A 19,063-nucleotide genomic window follows, 5' to 3' on the forward strand; every position below is an offset into this window, starting at 1 on the left:
CCACGGCTTGGTAATAACTCAAAGAAGCACTGGAAAGAGTCAAGAGCTGGGCTACTACTTGACCAATGACTCTCCAAGATCCTTTACTTCTTCATGCTTCAGTATCCTTTGTAAAATGAGATTCATAATATCCGGCCCAATTCTACAGATGGCCAGAATAAAAGCATTTAAAATGTTTTGGGAGAAAAGCATAAGAATACTGTGACTTTAAAAAAGCAAATGATACAAAATAAGAAGATGAATACAGCAAATAAATAACAGAAGAAATTGACAATCTTGAACAATGTCATTACTGACTAGTCTCTTCTCTCTTTGCTACCTGATCTCAAAATATCTTGCAGCTCCATAGTGGCTGAAGTTTGTGTTCATACTGCCAAATGCTATAAGTCATTATAGGTGGTGGACCCCAAAGAGCTTTTACTTATGTGAATTCTATCTAATGGTATTTATCATATTACCTGTTAAACTGAGAAGTTTTCAAAATATTATTTCAAATCAAGACAACAAAGTGTACTTAGTTTTTGTTGTCTTCCTGCCTAGGCTCAAAGAAAAGCTCAAGATTTCAGATGACTGCTTGTTTGAAAAAATGATGTTATAGCTATCCTGCCAGGTATGACTAAAGATAGCGAATAACAGTACAGAAAGCACTAAGAACAAGCAAATTTTATTAATCTCTTTGAATCTCTATAAAAATGTACATGTTGATACTTAAACCTACTACCATAGAAAATACTGGAAAACACAATACACATGCAGGCGCCCTGTTAGCTGAGTGATGACATCATTACACGTCAAACAGCCTCTGGAAATTTCCGCTGTATATTCATTTAGAGAATGAGAGTGAAAAAGGCAAATCATGTCTTTGTACCATAAAGGAAATCATTTTGACCTCGGAGACCCCTTGAAAGGATCTTGGAGATGACCCAGACCTGGGGGATCACGATTTGAGAACCAACGTAATCGATTAATTTTTAAGGTCACTTCCCAGTTCATAGTACTTCTCCGATGAATGTTTTGCTCTCCTTCGCGGACCACCCTTTGAGACCTAAGGTCTCAAGACAGAGCCCCTAGCCTAGTGGAACCCAAAGCGAAAAGCCCCGGACGCTCCGGGGGGCGCTCTGCTTAGCTACTGGGAGTCGAACACGCTCCCCTGAGTCGGCGGAGGACGCGGGATCTAGAAACCAGTCCCAAACCTGCCCCCCGCGCGCCAAGGCGGGGCCAGAACTGGCTGCGGGCGGCCGGGCTAGCCCAGGGCTCAGGGCAGAAGTGGTGGCGGCGACGGCGACAGCTACAGCGAGTGACGGCTCCCCGGAGACGCCGGCCAACTGCCCGCCCGCCGCAGGTGAGCCGGTCCCCGGGAGGAGGAGCGCTGCCAGGTACTCCCAAGGAGCTGCTTCCTCCTTTTCCCACAGCTCCGCGGCCTCCCGAGATCAAGGCTGGGCCTGCGCCGCGCGTCCCCGTGCCGGCCAGGGCGGCGCTCCGCGGACCCCAGGCGCATCCTCGAGCGTGCGGGCCACTGCGGCCCTACGGAGAGCAAGGCGAGGGTTTTGGGGGCGCCGAGACGGAGGGTCTGGCGGCCGCAGGGACTACCCAAGCACGGGGCTCCGGCCCGGGAGCTGCTGGAACATGCGCCCGGAGCTGCAGGTGCGGGGCCCGGCGGCTCGGCCCCGACGGGGAATGGGCGACTCGGAGGGGCCCACCTCGGCGGACCGGGCTCGATTCCAACGGAAAGCAGAGGGCGGCCGCGGCGATAGGTGCCCGCTCTGCCGTCTGCAGAGTCCGGAGGGTGGGGTGGGGTGGGGAGGCGAGGGGTAGGGCGGAGGCGGCATTTGTCCCCGGGCATGCTCTCGGGGCCGCTTTCCGGGCGCGGGTCGGACGCCGGCGACCGAAACCGCGCGCGGGGCGCAGTCGCGCGGTGGCTTTGAGCACAACAGGTAGGTGACTCAGTTCCCCCAGGAACTCAAAGTGCTGAGCCGGGGCCTTTTTTGACGTGGTTTTTGTTGGTTATTTTGTTTGTTTCGGTTTGTTTGACAGTTGCCAGACTATGTTTACACTCCTGGTGCTACTCAGCCAACTGCGCATACTTACCTTCGCGTTCCCTCATCTCACAAGAAGTCCAGAGGAGTCGAGGCATGCGGGAGAAGAAGGTAAGCCTGGCTTCCGGCTCCAGGAAAATCCTCCTGGAAACCCGACTCGGATTATAGAGCTCAAACCAGAAAGTGCAGTCTTTGAAACCAAATGCCCCCGTCAATCATAGAAGCACTAAAATGTCCTTTAATTTGTGGTTTATTTGGTAATGTTGTGGTTTGTTAAGTGCAATTTTTACACATTCATTTCTGTGAGTTACTTTTGCTAAGTATATATTTAAGACCAGGTTGGTGGTTAACTGAATGGAAAACCTATTTCAACTTCTGAAAATCAGTGAGTGCCATTTTTCTAGATGAAGCTATGTGGTAATTATAATGAGCATAATTCTTCCAGTTCTTCCTGGAAAGATGGACAGGGAGACCAGGATTTAGTCCGGATGTGTTAGGAGACTCTGGGCAAGTTACTTAACCCCTTTCAGCTTGTAAAATGATGGGGGATGGGGAGTGGAATGATCTCTGAGGTCCTTTTTAACTTTTAAATGCCTGGTTATCTGGGTAAAGTCAGAAGGTATGAGAAGATTAGGTTTGGGGCTTGCTAACCTAGAATTCCATACCTTGTGGACTCCAAGTCTTAGACTGATTCCTGCCCATATTTTGAAAGCCTAACCAGAAAAAACAGAAAAGGAAAAAAAAAATGGCTTTCATTTCTCCCTGCGTAGTCATTGTGCTTCCCTACCCAGTGCCAGTGCTTTGGATCTACCTCTCCACACATTCCTGTCCCTTATTCATTCTCATCAGATCCTACTCTTGTTTTCTTTTGGGAAGGATCTGTGACACTAATACTCCTGGATGACTTATTAATGATTAATACAGCTTAGTGTCTCAAACCTTCTAGGAGGGTGTGTGTGTGTGTGTGTGTGTGTTAAGATAGGGCAGTATCTTAACCTGAAGGAATCAAACACTGACGGCAGAATTCTAGGCAATTGGATAGGCTAGCCAGTGGGATGGGGGAGATTTGGAAGGAAATCCTTCTTGGTGCCTCCCAAGTTGCACCATATATGTAAGTCCACTCATACATAAGGTGGATGATCCATGCTCAGCAGGACCAGATGCTGATCTCCAGAATGCTTGGGAGTGTATTCATTCATTCACATGATACAGCATAAAAGACAGTCTCAAGGACATCACAAACTATGGAAGGAATTTAGAGATCATACTTGAGTGCAGAAGGCTGGAGATAGCTGTGGGAGATGTAAATGAAGAATCCTCTATATTTAAAAAGCTGATTTGTTCAGTAATAACCTCTTTATTAACATATACTATGTGCTGAGCTCTCTGCTAGGCACGGGAGATGTAGAAATGAAAGACTGTAATCCTGACCGGGAGGACTACTTCATCTAGTGGGAGAGGCAGGGTGTAAACTGATAACCTCCATAAACTCTATGACAGAAGTTAAAACAGAGAGTTTCAAGAGCAGAGGAAAGAGTGAGTTAGCAGTAACTCTGTCTCCGGAGAGTTGTATGGCACAGAAGCCAGTGCTCTCTATCTGCAAATGAGATATAATAAATGTAGATATGAAAAGTAATTAGGAAAATAAAGGACCTTCAGCTACATTCTGATAAAGCCCAAAGGTGGGGTTGAAATGACCTAAAAAGAATTTATTTAGAAAGCATGGGGAGACAGGGGAGAGGAGGAAAATGGAATATCTCAGTTGGTGGACTTAAAATAGGGGAATGCACAGGCAACTTCCTAGGATGGTCTAAGACAGGAGACAGAGATGGAAAGACAATCTGAGGCAGATACAAAGGTGCAAAGGCCAGTGCATCCTCCAGCAACGGCCAGAGGGAAAATAGGAACTCTCGCTGGAAGTTCAGGATGCTCCAGGGGCAAGGAAGTTTGCCTCTTTCAATTAAAAGCAAATCCAGGGCTACTTAGAACCCAAATAACAAAGGACAGTATTTCTCCTAAGATCATAAGGGAGGCAGGAAGATGTTTGATAAGGCACTGAAAGTGTAAGGTCAACCATGGACTGAGTCAGAACTTTCACACTCAGGGAAGTGGTAAACAGCAGCCCCTCCTGGAGGGCATGTTTTATACATCAGTGAAGACTTTCGTTGGCATAAATATCATTTCAGGAACAACAAAAATATTTTTTATTTTCGTTTTAAGTTAAAAGTCCCATTTGGAGGGCAGGGGCATTTTATAACTCAGAAAACTGACTTGAATAGGAGACCGACAATGAGAAATTTGGCACTGCTTTTCTAGCCAATAAAATGTAAAGATCTGGGCGTACCTGAGAAGTAGCAATACAGAGGCAGATTCTAATTCTCCATTCTGAAATTAGATTTCATGTAGTAAGTACAATATAGCTAAGTTAGGCAGGCTCAGAGTTACTTCATTACTGGTTTAATATTTTAAACCTATGCCAAGCTGAGTAACGGACTATACCTCTGAATTGCTTCAACTGGTAGAATTTAGGTCCAAGAGTTCCTTCCCACTACAGGAAAGTCAGGTTCATTCATTTATTTTTGTAAGTAATTTTTTTGGCATCTCTATGTGTCAACATCCCTTGCTTTAATGGAACTTTCCTTCTAGCTAGGGGAACAGAGTGGTAACAAGTAAGTAAAGCGTACAGAACACCAGATGGTGATAAGTGCTATGAAGAAAAACAAAATATAGTAGGAGATGGGGATTGCCAGAGGTGGGTGAGTGGGGATGGGGTTCAAGGTAACATTGAACAAAATCCTGAAGGAAGTGAGAGAGCAGAGTGAAAGAAGAAAGTTCTATTTAGAGGAAACAGCAAGTTCAAAGGCAGGAGAAAACCAGGCACATTGGAAACCAGTGTAGCTGTAGGGGACAAGGAGAGCCCTTAGAGCAGCAGTCCCCAACCTTTTTTTTTTTTGCGGTACGCGGGCCTCTCACTGTTGTGGCCTCTCCCGTTGTGGAGCACAGGCTCCGGACGTGCAGGCTCAGCGACAGTGGCTCACGGGCCCAGCCGCTCCACGGCATGTGGGATCTTCCCGGACCGGGGCACGAACCCGTGTCCCCTGCATCGTCAGGCAGACTCTCAACCACTGCGCCACCAGGGAAGCCCGGTCCCCAACCTTTTTGGCACCAGCGACCAGTTCCTTGGAAGACAATTTTTCCACGGATGTTGCGGTGGATGGCTCAGGCAGTAATGCTGGTGATGGGGAGCGATGGGGAGCGGAGCGGCAGGTGAAGCTTCACTCGCTGGCCCGCTGCTCACCTCCTGCTGTGCCTCCCGGATCCTAAGAGGCCTCAGACCGATAGTGGTCCATGGCCCGGGAGTTGGGGACCGCTGCCTTAGAGGGCCATTGCAAGAACCCCAATGAGAGATGATGGAGACTTGGAAAATTTTTCATTCTGTTTCCATTAGGTGGTAGTGTAAAATCTACAAGGAGACAAAGAAGAAGAAAGAACAAAAATATTTTATCACACTGGTCTACCCTTTAGAATATTTCTCAAAACATCTATCACCAATGATCCCATTCTGGCTTCCCCCTTGGTTCAAATAGCTCATATGTGTTATTCCTAACATAGAAATGAATACACTAGAATAGCACTGGCCAATAGAAATAAAATACAAACCACATAAAAAATTATCTAGAGCCATATTTTAAAAAGTAAAAAAAAAGGTGAAATTAATTTTAATAATGTAGTTAATTTAACCTAATATATCCAAAATATTTAACCCAGTATTTCCAAATATAAGCGATAGAAAGCATTGAGATATTTCATATTTTTTTAAACCATGTCTTTGAAGTCCCCTGTGTATTTACACTTACAGCACATCTCAATTCACACTAGCCACATTTCAAGTGGTCAATAGCCATACGTGGCTAGTGGCTACTGTATTGGACAAATCCAGCTCTGTTAAGATTCAGACCTGGGGCTTCCCTGGTGGCGCAGTGGTTGAGAGTCCGCCTGCCGATGCAGGGAACACGGGTTCGTGCCCCGGTCCGGGAAGATCCCACATGTCGCGGAGCGGCTGGGCCCGTGAGCCATGGCCACTGAGCCTGTGCGTCCGGAGCCTGTGCTCCGCAACGGGAGAGGCCCCAACAGTGAGAGGCCCGCGTACCACAAAAAAAAAAAAAAAAAAAAAGATTCAGACCTGCTTGGAAAAGTGATTGATTAGTAAGGAAAATATCTTGGCCAAGGTGTGACTGTTCTCAAAGGCTAAGAATAAATGGCCAACCTGAGGTCACTCTCAAATTAGTATTAGTCTTCCAGACCATGCACTGTCGTCAGTCTTTTTTTTGGCTGCATTGGGTCTTATTTTTGGCTGCACGCAGGCTTTCTCTAGTTGCAGTGAGCAGGGGCTACTCTTCATTTTGGTGTGCAGGATTCTCATTGCAGTGGTTTCTCTTGTTGCACAGCCTGGGCTCTATCTAGACGTGTGGGCTTTCGTAGTTGTGGTGCGTGGGCTCAGTAGTTTTGGCTCGTGGGCTCTAGAACACAGGCTCTGTAGTTGTGGCACAGGCTTAGTTGCACTGTGGCACGTGGGATCTTCCCAGACCAGGGATCAAACCCATGTCCCCTGAATTGGCAGGCGGATTCTTAACCACTGTGCCACCAGGGAAGTCCCTGTCGTCAGTCTTGATCCATCTTTCAGTTGCCCACTTTAATATATTCTTCCTTTAGTAATGGTTAGCAGTGAGAAATACCAAGACTTTTAAATTCTTATAAGCAGTTGGGGTAGTTCTCAGAGAGTTTCTGAATTCCAGTCTCAGTAATATGATCTGGAGCAAGATCACTTCAGCTTTGTGTGACACCAGAACGAGTTTGAAGTTTTCAGGTTTTGAAAATACTGCCTTGGTAGGATATTTTGGTTTTGTGTCAACCTGTGCTTAGCTATGGTGTTTACCATCTACCTTCCCTACATGCACACGTAGACGGAGTCTTATAAAACTCTGTTGACACATGTTTAGGGGCTGAGTGGAGGGAGCTACTCCTTTGGGAGGGACTGAATGGCTTTTAATTAATCTTATAATTAACTTATGATTTTATTAGCTTAGAAGTTTAAAATTTTTTGGTATAAACCTGATAGAACAATTTTAATATAAATGTATGAATTTATAATTTTAAAACATAAAGAGATCTTAGTTATTATTTAGTTCATATTCCCATTTTCCAAATGAGGAAATGGCAACCCAGGGACTTCCCTGGAGGTCCAGTGGTTAAGACTCCGTACTCCCAGTGCAGGGGGCATGGGTTCAATCCCTGGTCAGGGAATTAAGATCCCACATGCCACACAGTGCAGCCACAAAAAAAAAAAAAAAAAAAAAAGTGTTTCAGGAAATGGCAACCCAGAGCGATAAGTGACTTATCCCAGGATATAGCTGATAGCTAAGCCAAATCAAAAAGAAGAGTCTGTCTTCTAACTCTTAGTCCAGTACTCTGTCCATTACACCAGACTAATTTTTCTCAGTCAAGATAATAGGAAACCAACACTTTAGAAATAGAATAGTCTGGCCTGCCATTTATTGGAAAAATAATTGTCTAGAGGAAAAAGTGATACTCAAATAATTTTTATTTATGCTGATAATTTCGGACATAATCTACTCAAGTATGTTCTGGAATTTTGTTAGTATCTGTACTTCATAGTTAGCAGGAATTATTTTTACTGATGATATTTCTTTTTGTCAGATTTTAAAACCACACAAGAAAGTTTGGTATAATTTAACCAGATCAAAAGAACTATATGCTTTTACCGTAATTAAAACAGGAATTTTCTGCCTTATTTTTTATCGGTGTTTGAAATCTTTCTATTTTTTTGCTAGTCTTTACATCAAAAGAAGAAGCAAACTTGTTCATACGTAGACACCTCCTATATAATAGATTTGATTTGGAGCTCTTCACTTCCAGTGACCTAGAAAGAGAATGCAGAGAAGAACTTTGTAATTATGAGGAAGCCAGAGAAATTTTTGTGGATGAAGATAAAACGGTAATTTGGTTGATATGTTAATTGGCTAGACATCTATTAAATTGTACTTAAGAAAGTGGCACTTTCAGTCAGTAGAGATTATGTGCCTTAAATAAAATTCAGATTGCATACCTGTTATCTCTTTCTACTTTCTTATATTATAATTAGCCCATTTAGACTTGGCTTTATACTTAACTGGGCTTATAGTAATTATCAAATTATCAATTATGTCGTGATTTTCTGTGTTTAACTTTATGATATTCAAAGACAATAATGAAGCAGAGTGAATTAAACTTCAGGATATTATTTGAGTTAGTTCTCTGACTCAGGCTTCAATCATTCAAGACTCAGAGCAATTTTTTCTATTAGGACTTACCATTTTTGATTACTGTATTTATATTTCAAGTACTTATTGACGACCTACTATGTGCCAAGTGCTCTGCTAGAGACTGAAGATAAGATATATAGTCCCTGCATTCAGGATTTTATTGCTTGGCAATAAACCTTTAGAAGTTCTCCCTTAAAATACAATTAAATCCTATCTGTTAATCCTGAAAAGGTACAAAACAAACAACCAGCACTGTCCCTGTTATAATCTGGCATATTCTTTAAGAATGACAAGTGACCCAGATTTTTCACTTTTGTAGATTAAATAACCCCAGCTCCTTTTCCCCTTCCTCAAGAATCCCATTTTACTCTTTGGTCAATAAGAACCTCTCTAGGTATCCTTTAAATGCAGGTGTTATTGAAACTTAGTTCTTTTTTCTTCCAAAATTGTGCCCAGATTCCATTCCCTGCTATTATCTGCTGCATCTATTAGAGAAGGGAAAGAAAGTCTACTCTGCGTTGTAGTTGTGCCTGTTGAAATTCTATTGTTTTTCACAAACCCGTTTTCTAATTTTATCACGGTTCCTTGAAAATGGCTTCCATTCTCTCAAGTAACACTGAACTTAAACAGTCTCAGAGATGTCTTTCCAAATCAATAAATAACTTTCAATAAAATTTCCTAGGAGACTGAGGGCTCACCTAATGTAGAAAAAAATCAGACTCCTTTTCAAACATGATAATGAGTCCCCTGCTTCAACTTCCACCTCTACTACTTTCATCGACTCTCTAATGCGATAGTGTCCCCTGATGCCTGAGCGAGGGCTCTGGGCAGGTGAAGGGAGACTATCAGCGCACAGTAGTAGAGAGCTAGCACTGGCAATAATCCCCTGACCAATTCCAGGGTTGGAAGAAACAGTGGTGGATGGCAGTACTTTATTAGAGTGAGTCGCGCCCTCCAGCATGAATGAACTAGTATCCTACCTGTGGCACATGCCAAGCGTTTACCACCCCTAGTCTAGGTCATTGAGACCAAATGAAATGACAATAAAGAAATTAAATAAACTTGGAAATTTTACCTTTCTCTTAGATGGCATTTTGGCAAGAATATTCAATTAAAGGACCAACCACAGAATCAGGTGAGGCAAGAATTGATCAATTTTCATGTTTTTTCCCACCCTCTATCATAGTACATTTTTAGTTTCATTGTTTGAGTTTGGTTGTTGCACAACATACATACCTTGTAAAGCCACGGAAGATTTCTCAGTTATACACTGGGCTATCTGAGACAGAGAAGGCCACATTCATCTATTTACACACTGAAAATCAAGTTTGGTGAGATAGTAGGGAAATGAGATAATAGGCTTAATGCTATTTTAAACAGTCCAGCTAAGTCAAGACTTGCACAGAATAAAAGTAGTACTCTATTAGTTTCAAATAGTAAACTATTTTAATTTTTTTTTCTTTTTTACCATTACAAGTAAACAGAATACTTACGCTACTAGGTAAATTAGGATTGTTAGGTAGAATTAAGTAACTCCTAGAGAGGGGAGATCCTTTATTTTATCTACATTTATCATCTCTAGCTGCTTTTTAGTCAGGTTTGTTTTGTTTTGTTTGTGTTTGACAGCTCTTTTTTCACTCCCCCTAGGTAGGGCCCCAGCTATAGGGAGACTGTATTACATAGCTACACCAGAATTGCTTACTACATTTATCTTAGTAGTTAATACCAAAATGTGTATAGTTGAACAAAGAACATGTTTATCCCACTTAGTGTTGACCTTCATCCATTTAATATAACATTTAAAATAAATGAAGCTAAGGACTTGCCTGGCGGTCCGGTGGTTAAGACTCCATCTGCTTCCAGTGCAGATGATGCATGTTTGATCCCTGGTTGGGGATCCTGCATGCCACACAGTGTGGTCAAAAACTTAAAAAAATTAAAAATAAATGAAGTCAGAGCTAGGGCTTTTAGGAAGTGTATCTAAATTTTTTCTGGTCATGTTTCTAGCACAGACTTTTAAAAGTAATCAATATTAATTATTAGATGCCTAATAGCATGCTTACACCCAGCATTGAATTTATTGAAGTCATGGGGGTGCTTTTCAGTTGTTATATTCATGTTATTTTAATGATTTATCTTAAGATGCTAACAGAGAGAAAATCGATGTTATGGGCCTTCTGACTGGACTAATTGCTGCTGGAATATTTTTGGTTATTTTTGGATTACTTGGTTACTATCTTTGTATCACTAAGTGTCACAGGCAACGACATCCAGGGTAAGTACCAAATAAAAATATTTAATTTACTATTGTACGTTCTATACTGTCATTTTTAAATGGCTAAAAAAAATGGCTGCCTTTTTTTAAAAATACACTTTTGATTTTGGAATAATTTTAGATACACAGGGAAGTTACAAAGATAGCACAGAGAGTTCCCTTATATCCTTCACGCAGCTCCCTCGTTAACATCTTATGTTACCATAGTACATTTGTAAAACTAACAAACCAACATTGGTACATTACTATTAACTGAGTTCCAGCACATTAGTAAAGCTTCATAAGGCCATAATTGTTTGCATAATAGAATCTCAACATCCTTATTAGAATAAAAAGTTATTATCTTCTCTATTATCTTATCTGTAAGTAGAGATGAGAAAGTGAAGAATTAACCTTATTCAACAAAAAGTACCACATGTGAAACAGGCTATCGAAATTAATGCTTATATATCCCTATTTACACTTTCAAACTCTATGAAGAAGCTAATGATGGTAACCAGGTGATAAAATGATTATGGAAATAGATAGTGGTGATGGTTGTACAACATTGTGAATATGATTAATACCATTGAATTGTACACTTGAAAATGGTTATAACGACAAATTTTATGTTACACGTATTTTACCATAATAAAAACGTTTTCTTTATTGTTAAGGTAAGAGTTTAGGGCAACAGATATGGAATTAAGATAAATCCATTGGAGGATAAAAGCTGAAGCCATGAGAGTAGGCAAGTTCTCTGAGTGTGATGAAAGGACAGAAGGCAAGTGATGGAGTCTTAAAGGATGCCTACAGTAAGGGTGCGGAGGAGGACATGCCAGCAAAGGGGGCAGAGGACAGGGGCAAAGTATAGTGTAATTCTATCCCCAAGCTGGAATTCCTGAACAACTCCCTGAGGCATTAATGTGATCGTGGGCAGGGACTAAGGAGATTGTCTGAGACTTCTGTAAATCCTATAAAATTTTGAAAAGTGAGAGAAGATAAGGAAAATTTTGTGCAATTTTTCTTAAGCCACTATGTTTTAAGCTGAGAGGTTTCCCTTACTTAACAGACAGGAAATGAGCAAGTTCTTCCTGTTTTCTAGGGCTTTTGACTAAGATTTTATTCAATATGTCCTTCTCCACAAGCTGCAGCATACCTGGAAACTCAAAGGTTAATGAAGAAATCGGAAAATATGTCTTTAAAGACTCTCCTTGCCTTTTATCTTTCCTTCTTTTCCACCCCATTTATAGTATTTTCCCCCAAAAAGTCTCTGTATGCCCTCACATTTAATAATTTCCCTCAAGGTCTGTGAGCACAGCCATTGTTCAGTGTCCTCATGCTCGACATTGTCTTCTCTCCTCTTTCCGGTTTTTCTTCATTTTTCTACTTTTCTGCACCACTACACCTTCTTACCTTATGCCTTTTTTCTCTGAAACCTTCTAGCTTCTTTCCTGCATGAGGTTAGAAGCAGAATTCAAAGACACAAGGAATAAAGAGGTGCATTATTATGCATATTTTCTATGTATGTTGTTATAAAATTTTGAAAACCTGGATATCTCTTATTTTAAAAGTTTAGTTATACTTAATGTTAGTACAGTATAATGCTGTACTGTTTACAGGTCATTTTTACATCTACCGTCTCACTTTGATTCTCACAGAAACCCTTTGTAGGGGACATTTCAAACTAGGTTAACCAGACATTCACTTGTGTTAAGGTTAACTTTTAAATACTTAGTAAAGTACCGTTCATCAATTGTCCCAAGAAATTCTTGCAGCAGAGTTATGTGTTCTCTTTCTACATTTTGCAAGTCTGGAAGTGGGGGAAGGGTGAGGACTATTTGAAAAAGAAAAAAGTAAAAAATAAGATCATTGTTAGAATAGTTTGTCTCATTCCTCTGTAAAAACATGCCAAGAAATGGGAAACAAGATCTTTTCATTTCTTAGTCCCTATATTTTACGGAGGAAAATAGGCATAATATAATGCTCTCAGCTTATTTGAGGTGTTCCTGGTGCATACTTTCTGATTTCAATCTTGTAAGAAATCACTGTGGAGACACTTAATGACTTTAATATAATTATACTGTTCCTGTAACTTAAATTTTGAAGGTCAACGTGGAAAAATTCATTTCTTCAAATAAAACATCTGTCTCTCCTGTTTCCTATAAACAAACAAGTAGAACTTTTCGTCACAAGCTAATGAATGTGGCAAGTGACAAGCCTAGCATGAACACATTCCAGGTTTCTGACAGAGGAGGAATTGTGTTGACTCCTCTAAGTAAACTTCTGAGGCTATCAGTCACCTCTCAACTATTGAAGGGCTGATTATCCAGTTGCTAGATTTACACAGACTTTTTTCTTTTTTTCTCTCTGCAATTTTCCTCTCTCCTTCCGTCCAGTTCCAGATCTCATTATAACCTCCAAAGGAAAAGGCATTCTAAGGGGCAAATTGATTGATTCAGTTTGCAAAAGTTTGCAGTATTTTGGGTCTGCTAAGCTGTCTCTTATTGGGAAGAATACTGTAAATATTGACTAGAGGTTGGGGATTACCTTTACATTTTAATTATCTTATTAGTCATAACTATAAGAGGTTAATTTAGGCATAGATGCTTCATAGGCAGCCAACTTCACAGTCTAAACAGATCAATTTACTAATGTCTAAATTTTAATTTGTAATTCACAAGTGAGAAGGGAAAATGTAGTTTCAAAACACCAGACCTGTGTTGCATTTCAAATTTCAATGGCTGGTGGTGTAGGTGACAGAGTTTTGTGAAAACAGTGGCCATATTGAACTAGGCCTTTTTTTTTTTTAATTAAAAAAATTTTTTATGTAATTGTTGGACTTAAATCAATGGAGATCAATGGGGAAAAGATAATAATCTGAGAAAGGGAACAATGCAGGTGAAACCACAGAGATAGACCAGAGGATTCATTGCACATACAGAGGAGAGTAAAGAGGCTACCTTGGCAAGAGCAGAGAGCTATAAAATAAAGTGAGGCCAGAATAAGGGAGGCTTTGGAAAGGAGGCACAGGAGTTAGAACTTGATTCAGTAGAAAGTAGGCTGCAGGTTAGACTTTTGCGGAGAAGAATGATATGATAGAAGTCCTGTTTAGGAGGGATGGCCCAGGCAGCAGGGATTCAGTGGGGAACAGAGGAGAGAGAGACGGGCATCGCTGTTGTGATTATCTCTGTGGCATCAATTTCCTAGGCTTGGAGTTATGCTGCCTTTCAACAAAGCCTGGATTTGGTTTCACACCATACTTTGAGAAAATTTTAATTCAGGAGCAGGAGAAAAAGGGAATTCACGTGTTTTGAGTCCTTGTTACAGTGTTCCAGACATTGCGTAGATGCTTTACATAAGACATCTTTCTCAATCCACACAAAACATCTCTGTTGAGGTAGCTATTGTTATCCCCATTTTATAGAGGAGGAAAGCTGAGTTAGGTTACCTTGCCTCTGGTCACACAGCTATGAAATGACAAGATCCTGTTTCTTACCCATGACTGACTTCAAAGTTCTTGATCTTTCCATTATATCAAGATTCTTTCAGAGTTTATGGGTAAAATAAAACTGTTGTTATATTAATAAGTCAGGTTCAGGGGCTTTCCTGGTGGTCTGGTGGTTAGGATTCAGTGCTTTCACTGCCATGGACTGGGTTCAGTTCCTGGTTGGGGAACTGAGATCCCACAAGCCACGCAGCACGGCCAAAAAATTAAAACAATAAAAATAAATTGGGTTCACCTTTATCAAAATGGTTGGATTTTTTAATATTGCCATCTTAACCTAAAAATGCTGCCTTTCCTAGACCTCAATGCTGTCTCTGTTTAGTTCTTCAGCCACCTATGCAAGAAGGGGCAGACACACTCCCTCCATCATTTTCAGAAGACCTGAGGAGGCTGTCTTGTCTCCATTGCCACCTTCAGTGGAGGACACAGGATTACCTTCTTATGAACAGGCAATGGCACTGACCAGAAAACACAGTGTTTCGCCACCACCACCATATCCTGGGCCAGCAAAAGGGTTTAGGGTATTTAAAAAATCTATGTCACTCCCATCTCACTAAGCCCACCTTGTTGTCTTGGTGATATAGGACATTCACATTATTTAAATGGTTTGTTTTCCCTGAACCAAAAAGACATGTCGATTCAGCCCTTTATGACAAACTGCAGAGAGTAAAGGAGGAACAAGCACGTGTACTATGCCACTGGAGATCTGTTAGCATCCTGGACCTGAACTTGATCATCATCAGCTGGATAAGGAACTTTGTATCTTTGCAGTTAAGAAGAGAGCACTTTTTTGTTCCTTTTAATGGTTCAAAAACTCTGTTATGGGTGTCACAGCTACAACTGGGGAACTATCTGTATCCTCTGTACAGAAGAAGTTTGTAGAGTTCTTGTATTGAATACTAAAAAGGTAAGAATTTCTAACTATTAGATTATCCTAAGTCATAATATTTGACCTACTCTTTTTTTAGGATTTCTTTTTGGTTGGAACTACTTCACAGAATTTGGCATTTAAATATAAATTGGTGGCCTTAATATAATCACTTGTTTTTTTATTTTAAATTATTGCATAGCATTCACCATATTTTGCACGTTCCTATTGTGAACTCTTGCGATCAGTCATGTTTTATTATGGGGAGTGGGGTCAATAGTCTTCTTTAAGAAAAACCAAACAAATACTTGCTAGAGAGTTAGTTCTTCAGAGGGAACAGGGTTGCAATGTTACAGATTTGCAAGGGTTGTTATACCACCAAATAAAGATACAGGCCTCAAATCTAGGAGTGACAACTTGATAAGTTGTGCATATTAATGAAGAGTAGACACACCCATTTTCATTGCTACGTTGTCTGTATTGACTGTAACTATTAATCTGGAAAACTTGTTGAATTTTATAAATAATAGTTGGAGAACCTGGAAGAAGTAACTTACTTTTCTGCTATCAAAATAATATTGATTAAAGTTACCAGCAACCCCCTGTATCTCTTAATGTCTAGACACAGAACACCATAGGTAATCATTTTGACCTATATTTTGTATTTTCTTCTAATTGTATATATGACCAGTCTCCCCTTAAGAACATAGTAGAGTATAAGCTATAAATTTCTGGAATGAATGTTTGTGCACAAACTTATTTGAGTGGGTGTGTACGTATATGTGAATTTGTTTCCTCTTTGCAGGAGCTCGAAAAAAAACATACTCCTGAGAAATAGAAAATTCTGTTCTTTATGTTTTTTGCCAGGCATTGCTTTTTTCCTATTTAAGACCATTTATGAAATTGTATTTTGTTTTATAATTTTCACACAGGTGAGATTAAAACTCACATGCATTTGATAATTCCTTCCAAATTAAATGTTTAGAAAATATAAATCATATTATACTGTGTGTTTGAGTGTATGTCTCTCTTTAAGACAGCATGATCTTAATGCAGATAAAAGAAAGATCTTAATCATTATAGACTGCTAAAGACTTTACCTTTTATATTTTCAGTCTCTTTGGTTGTGTGTTACAAAGAAATCATCTGGCAACATTTAGATATAATTAGGAAGAAGTCTTTTTAAAGCCACCTATGTTACCTATAAAAATTTTACTATTTGTCATACCTTGGCTTACATAAGCACTTTTCCTCATGTAACTTTGCACTTTGCCCTTATTTTAATCCTCTTTAAAAGGTCAGAGGCAAACTCTACTCACTTTAGCAATCACACTGAGGCATAGAAGGATAGCTTGACCAAAATCTAACATGTTGGTGAGAGCTAGGTTTAGAATGAGCAAGCACACTTTTCTAGGCCCGTCTCATATCTATAGAATTACACTGTCTCAAATTATGAAATTATAAAATAGAGACAATTCTAAGTTTGTATGAGAAATGTATAAACATTTGTCATATATACATAAATGTATATAGGTGCATATATTACATATCTGTATATGTATTCTCACACATGTGTTTCTTAGGATGAATAAAAATATAAGATACGGGGGCTTCCCTGGTGGCACAGTGGTTGAGAGTCCGCCTGCCGATGCAGGGGACACGGGTTCTGTGCCCTGGTCCGGGAGGATCCCACGTGCCGCGGAGCGGCTGGGCCCGTGAGCCATGGCCACTGAGCCTGCGCGGCCGGAGCCTGTGCTCCGCAACGGGAGAGGCCACAACAGTGAGAGGCCCGCGTACTGCAAAAAAAACCCAATATATATATAAGATACGATATATCTTTTATTGAATCACAATTTGAAATATTCCATGAACTTGTTTACTCTCATTGACTCACAAGAATCTAACTGCAAATCTAGCTTCAGAGCCTGTGACAACCCCTGTCACCCCAGCAGTAGCCTAGATTTGTCATGTGCCATCATTAAGTGTGAAACTGTTGCTCTGACTTGAACAAATCTAGAATTTATCATTAAGATTATGAAATAACTGGTATTTGTAGAGCATCCAATGTTGAGCTCATAATACTTTAAATATAAAAAAGAAAATGTGATAGAACCATAATCAAATACTTATAATAATTAAAAGGAAAATATCAATATAAAATTATTGACACATATTTCTGTCCCATTCACGCTTTTCTATTCCTTGTATACTTTTGGTGGTGGGTTTTCTAGTTTGATTAATTTGTTTTCTTTGTGCTTCCTCCCTGGGTAACTTACCGGTGTTAACCATTAAATCTATTTTTGACACAAAGCTTTGTAGTTAGGTAAATCAGTTTTCCCCTCTATCACAATCAGGAAATGAATGTAATATGGGTATGAAAAGGGAATAAGCCTAGAAAAAGACAAGTATACATTAATAGGTTATGCCTTCAGTAGGCTAGATAATTCTACACAGAATATTCTCTTTTCAAGATGAAAAAAATCAAAGAGAGCACAAATTATGACTGTGTCAAAGTTTTGCATCTGTTAATATTGTGCCCTCTGAGTGATTATACAGAGCTGGGTGATAATTCTCAGAACAGTTAAAAACTAGAGCAACAGCGTCCTCTGTGTCTGGTTTCCCATTTGCCTGTAAAATTCTAATCATTTTTTCCTATTTCTCAGATAAGTTATGTATGTGTGTACTTTTCCTATATGTGCAAGAGAATTTTTTAGTGAGAAAAAGTTTGTTAGTGCTGTTTAAAAGCTTAATTTCGTATTATTCATTTTGCTTTTGTTCTAACTGAATGTGAAATAAATTAGTTACCAGTTTGATTTGAAATGTTGTATGTGACATTTATACTACTAGAAGAGTGTCTAGAATTTCTGTAATTTTTTTAAAAACTAGATTCTTTTGTAGATCCTGCCTGTGTAGCATTTTGGAACACATATGACATATAATGATGCCTTCAATCTTCTGTATCGTGTGTTTCCTTCAACATTTTTTGTCATTTACAAATGTTTCCCTAACAGTTTAAGAGTTTAAGGCAATTCAGTACAAATTTGTCAGCATTTTCATTATCTGGAAAAAGCAACCCATTTTTGAATGCATATTTTTCCTACAGGTTTGATTATATTTTGGTTTTAACGGATTTGTTATCACAGACACTTTTTATACATGTGAATAAACTTTATGTTAAGTAAATATTTGTTGCTTGTTTCAATTAAACATTCTTCATATAGTGGCGTATAATTATATGAGTTAAATGTGAACAACATGTTGCATGTTTTCAAAACAATGTTTACAGCATGGTATTGCTGTATGTATCTTTCACCCAGTGCTGCTAGCTTTCTAAACAGTTTAGTTGCAGTTGTGAAAGTGCAATATTCCTTAACACTGTTTTAATATTTAATATATTGTTTGAAGCAAATTTATATTACTCCTTAAAACTGAATTTACTTCTGTGACCTATATCTATAAATTAAAAATCAAAAAAATATAGTAATGTTATACTAAATTATAGGAGTAATAGTACCTCCAACTTCAGAGAAACACAAGTAATACTATGTATCATACACATAAATAAATTATTATTAAACATAACTTCATGTTCAATATTTAGACCACCTTAAATTTTTTTATCCAATCGAATAATCCATAAATGTTAATACTTACACTCCTTAACATTACTTTAATCAATGAAATGAGAAGACAAGGTAGTGACTAGGAGAAAACATTTGCAAAAGACACATCTGATAAAGGACTCTTATCCAAATTACACAAAGAAGCCTCAAAATTCAACAGTAAGAAAACCAACAACCCGATTTTAAAAATGGGCATAAGACTTGAACAAATACCTCACCAAAAAGATATTTAGGGGCTTCCCTGGTGGCGCAGTGGTTGGGAGTACGCCTGCCGATGCAGGGGACACGGGTTTGTGCCCTGGTCCGGGAGGATCCCACATGCCGCAGAGCGGCTGGGCCCGTGAGCCATGGCCGCTGGGCCTGCGCATCCGGAGCCTGTGCTCCGCGGCGGGAGAGGCCACGGCGGTGAGAGGCCCGCGTACCGCAAAAAAAAAAAAAAAAGATATTTAGG

At 39.8% G+C, this 19,063-nt stretch overlaps 1 protein-coding gene across 1 annotated transcript; it reads left to right on the forward strand.

Moving 5' to 3' along the window:
• Positions 1-2,044: 2,044 nt before the first annotated feature.
• On the forward strand, positions 2,045-14,678 carry PRRG4 (proline rich and Gla domain 4). Its single transcript, XM_065883109.1, has 5 exons — positions 2,045-2,147; positions 7,889-8,052; positions 9,446-9,494; positions 10,502-10,634; positions 14,444-14,678. Exons 1-5 carry the CDS (start codon positions 2,045-2,047, stop codon positions 14,676-14,678), a joined length of 684 nt encoding a protein of 227 aa, XP_065739181.1.
• The last annotated feature ends 4,385 nt before the right edge of the window (positions 14,679-19,063 follow it).

Source organism: Phocoena phocoena, chromosome 8, assembly GCF_963924675.1.
Source record: "Phocoena phocoena chromosome 8, mPhoPho1.1, whole genome shotgun sequence".
In the NCBI taxonomy this organism is placed as follows: Eukaryota; Metazoa; Chordata; class Mammalia; order Artiodactyla; family Phocoenidae; genus Phocoena; species Phocoena phocoena.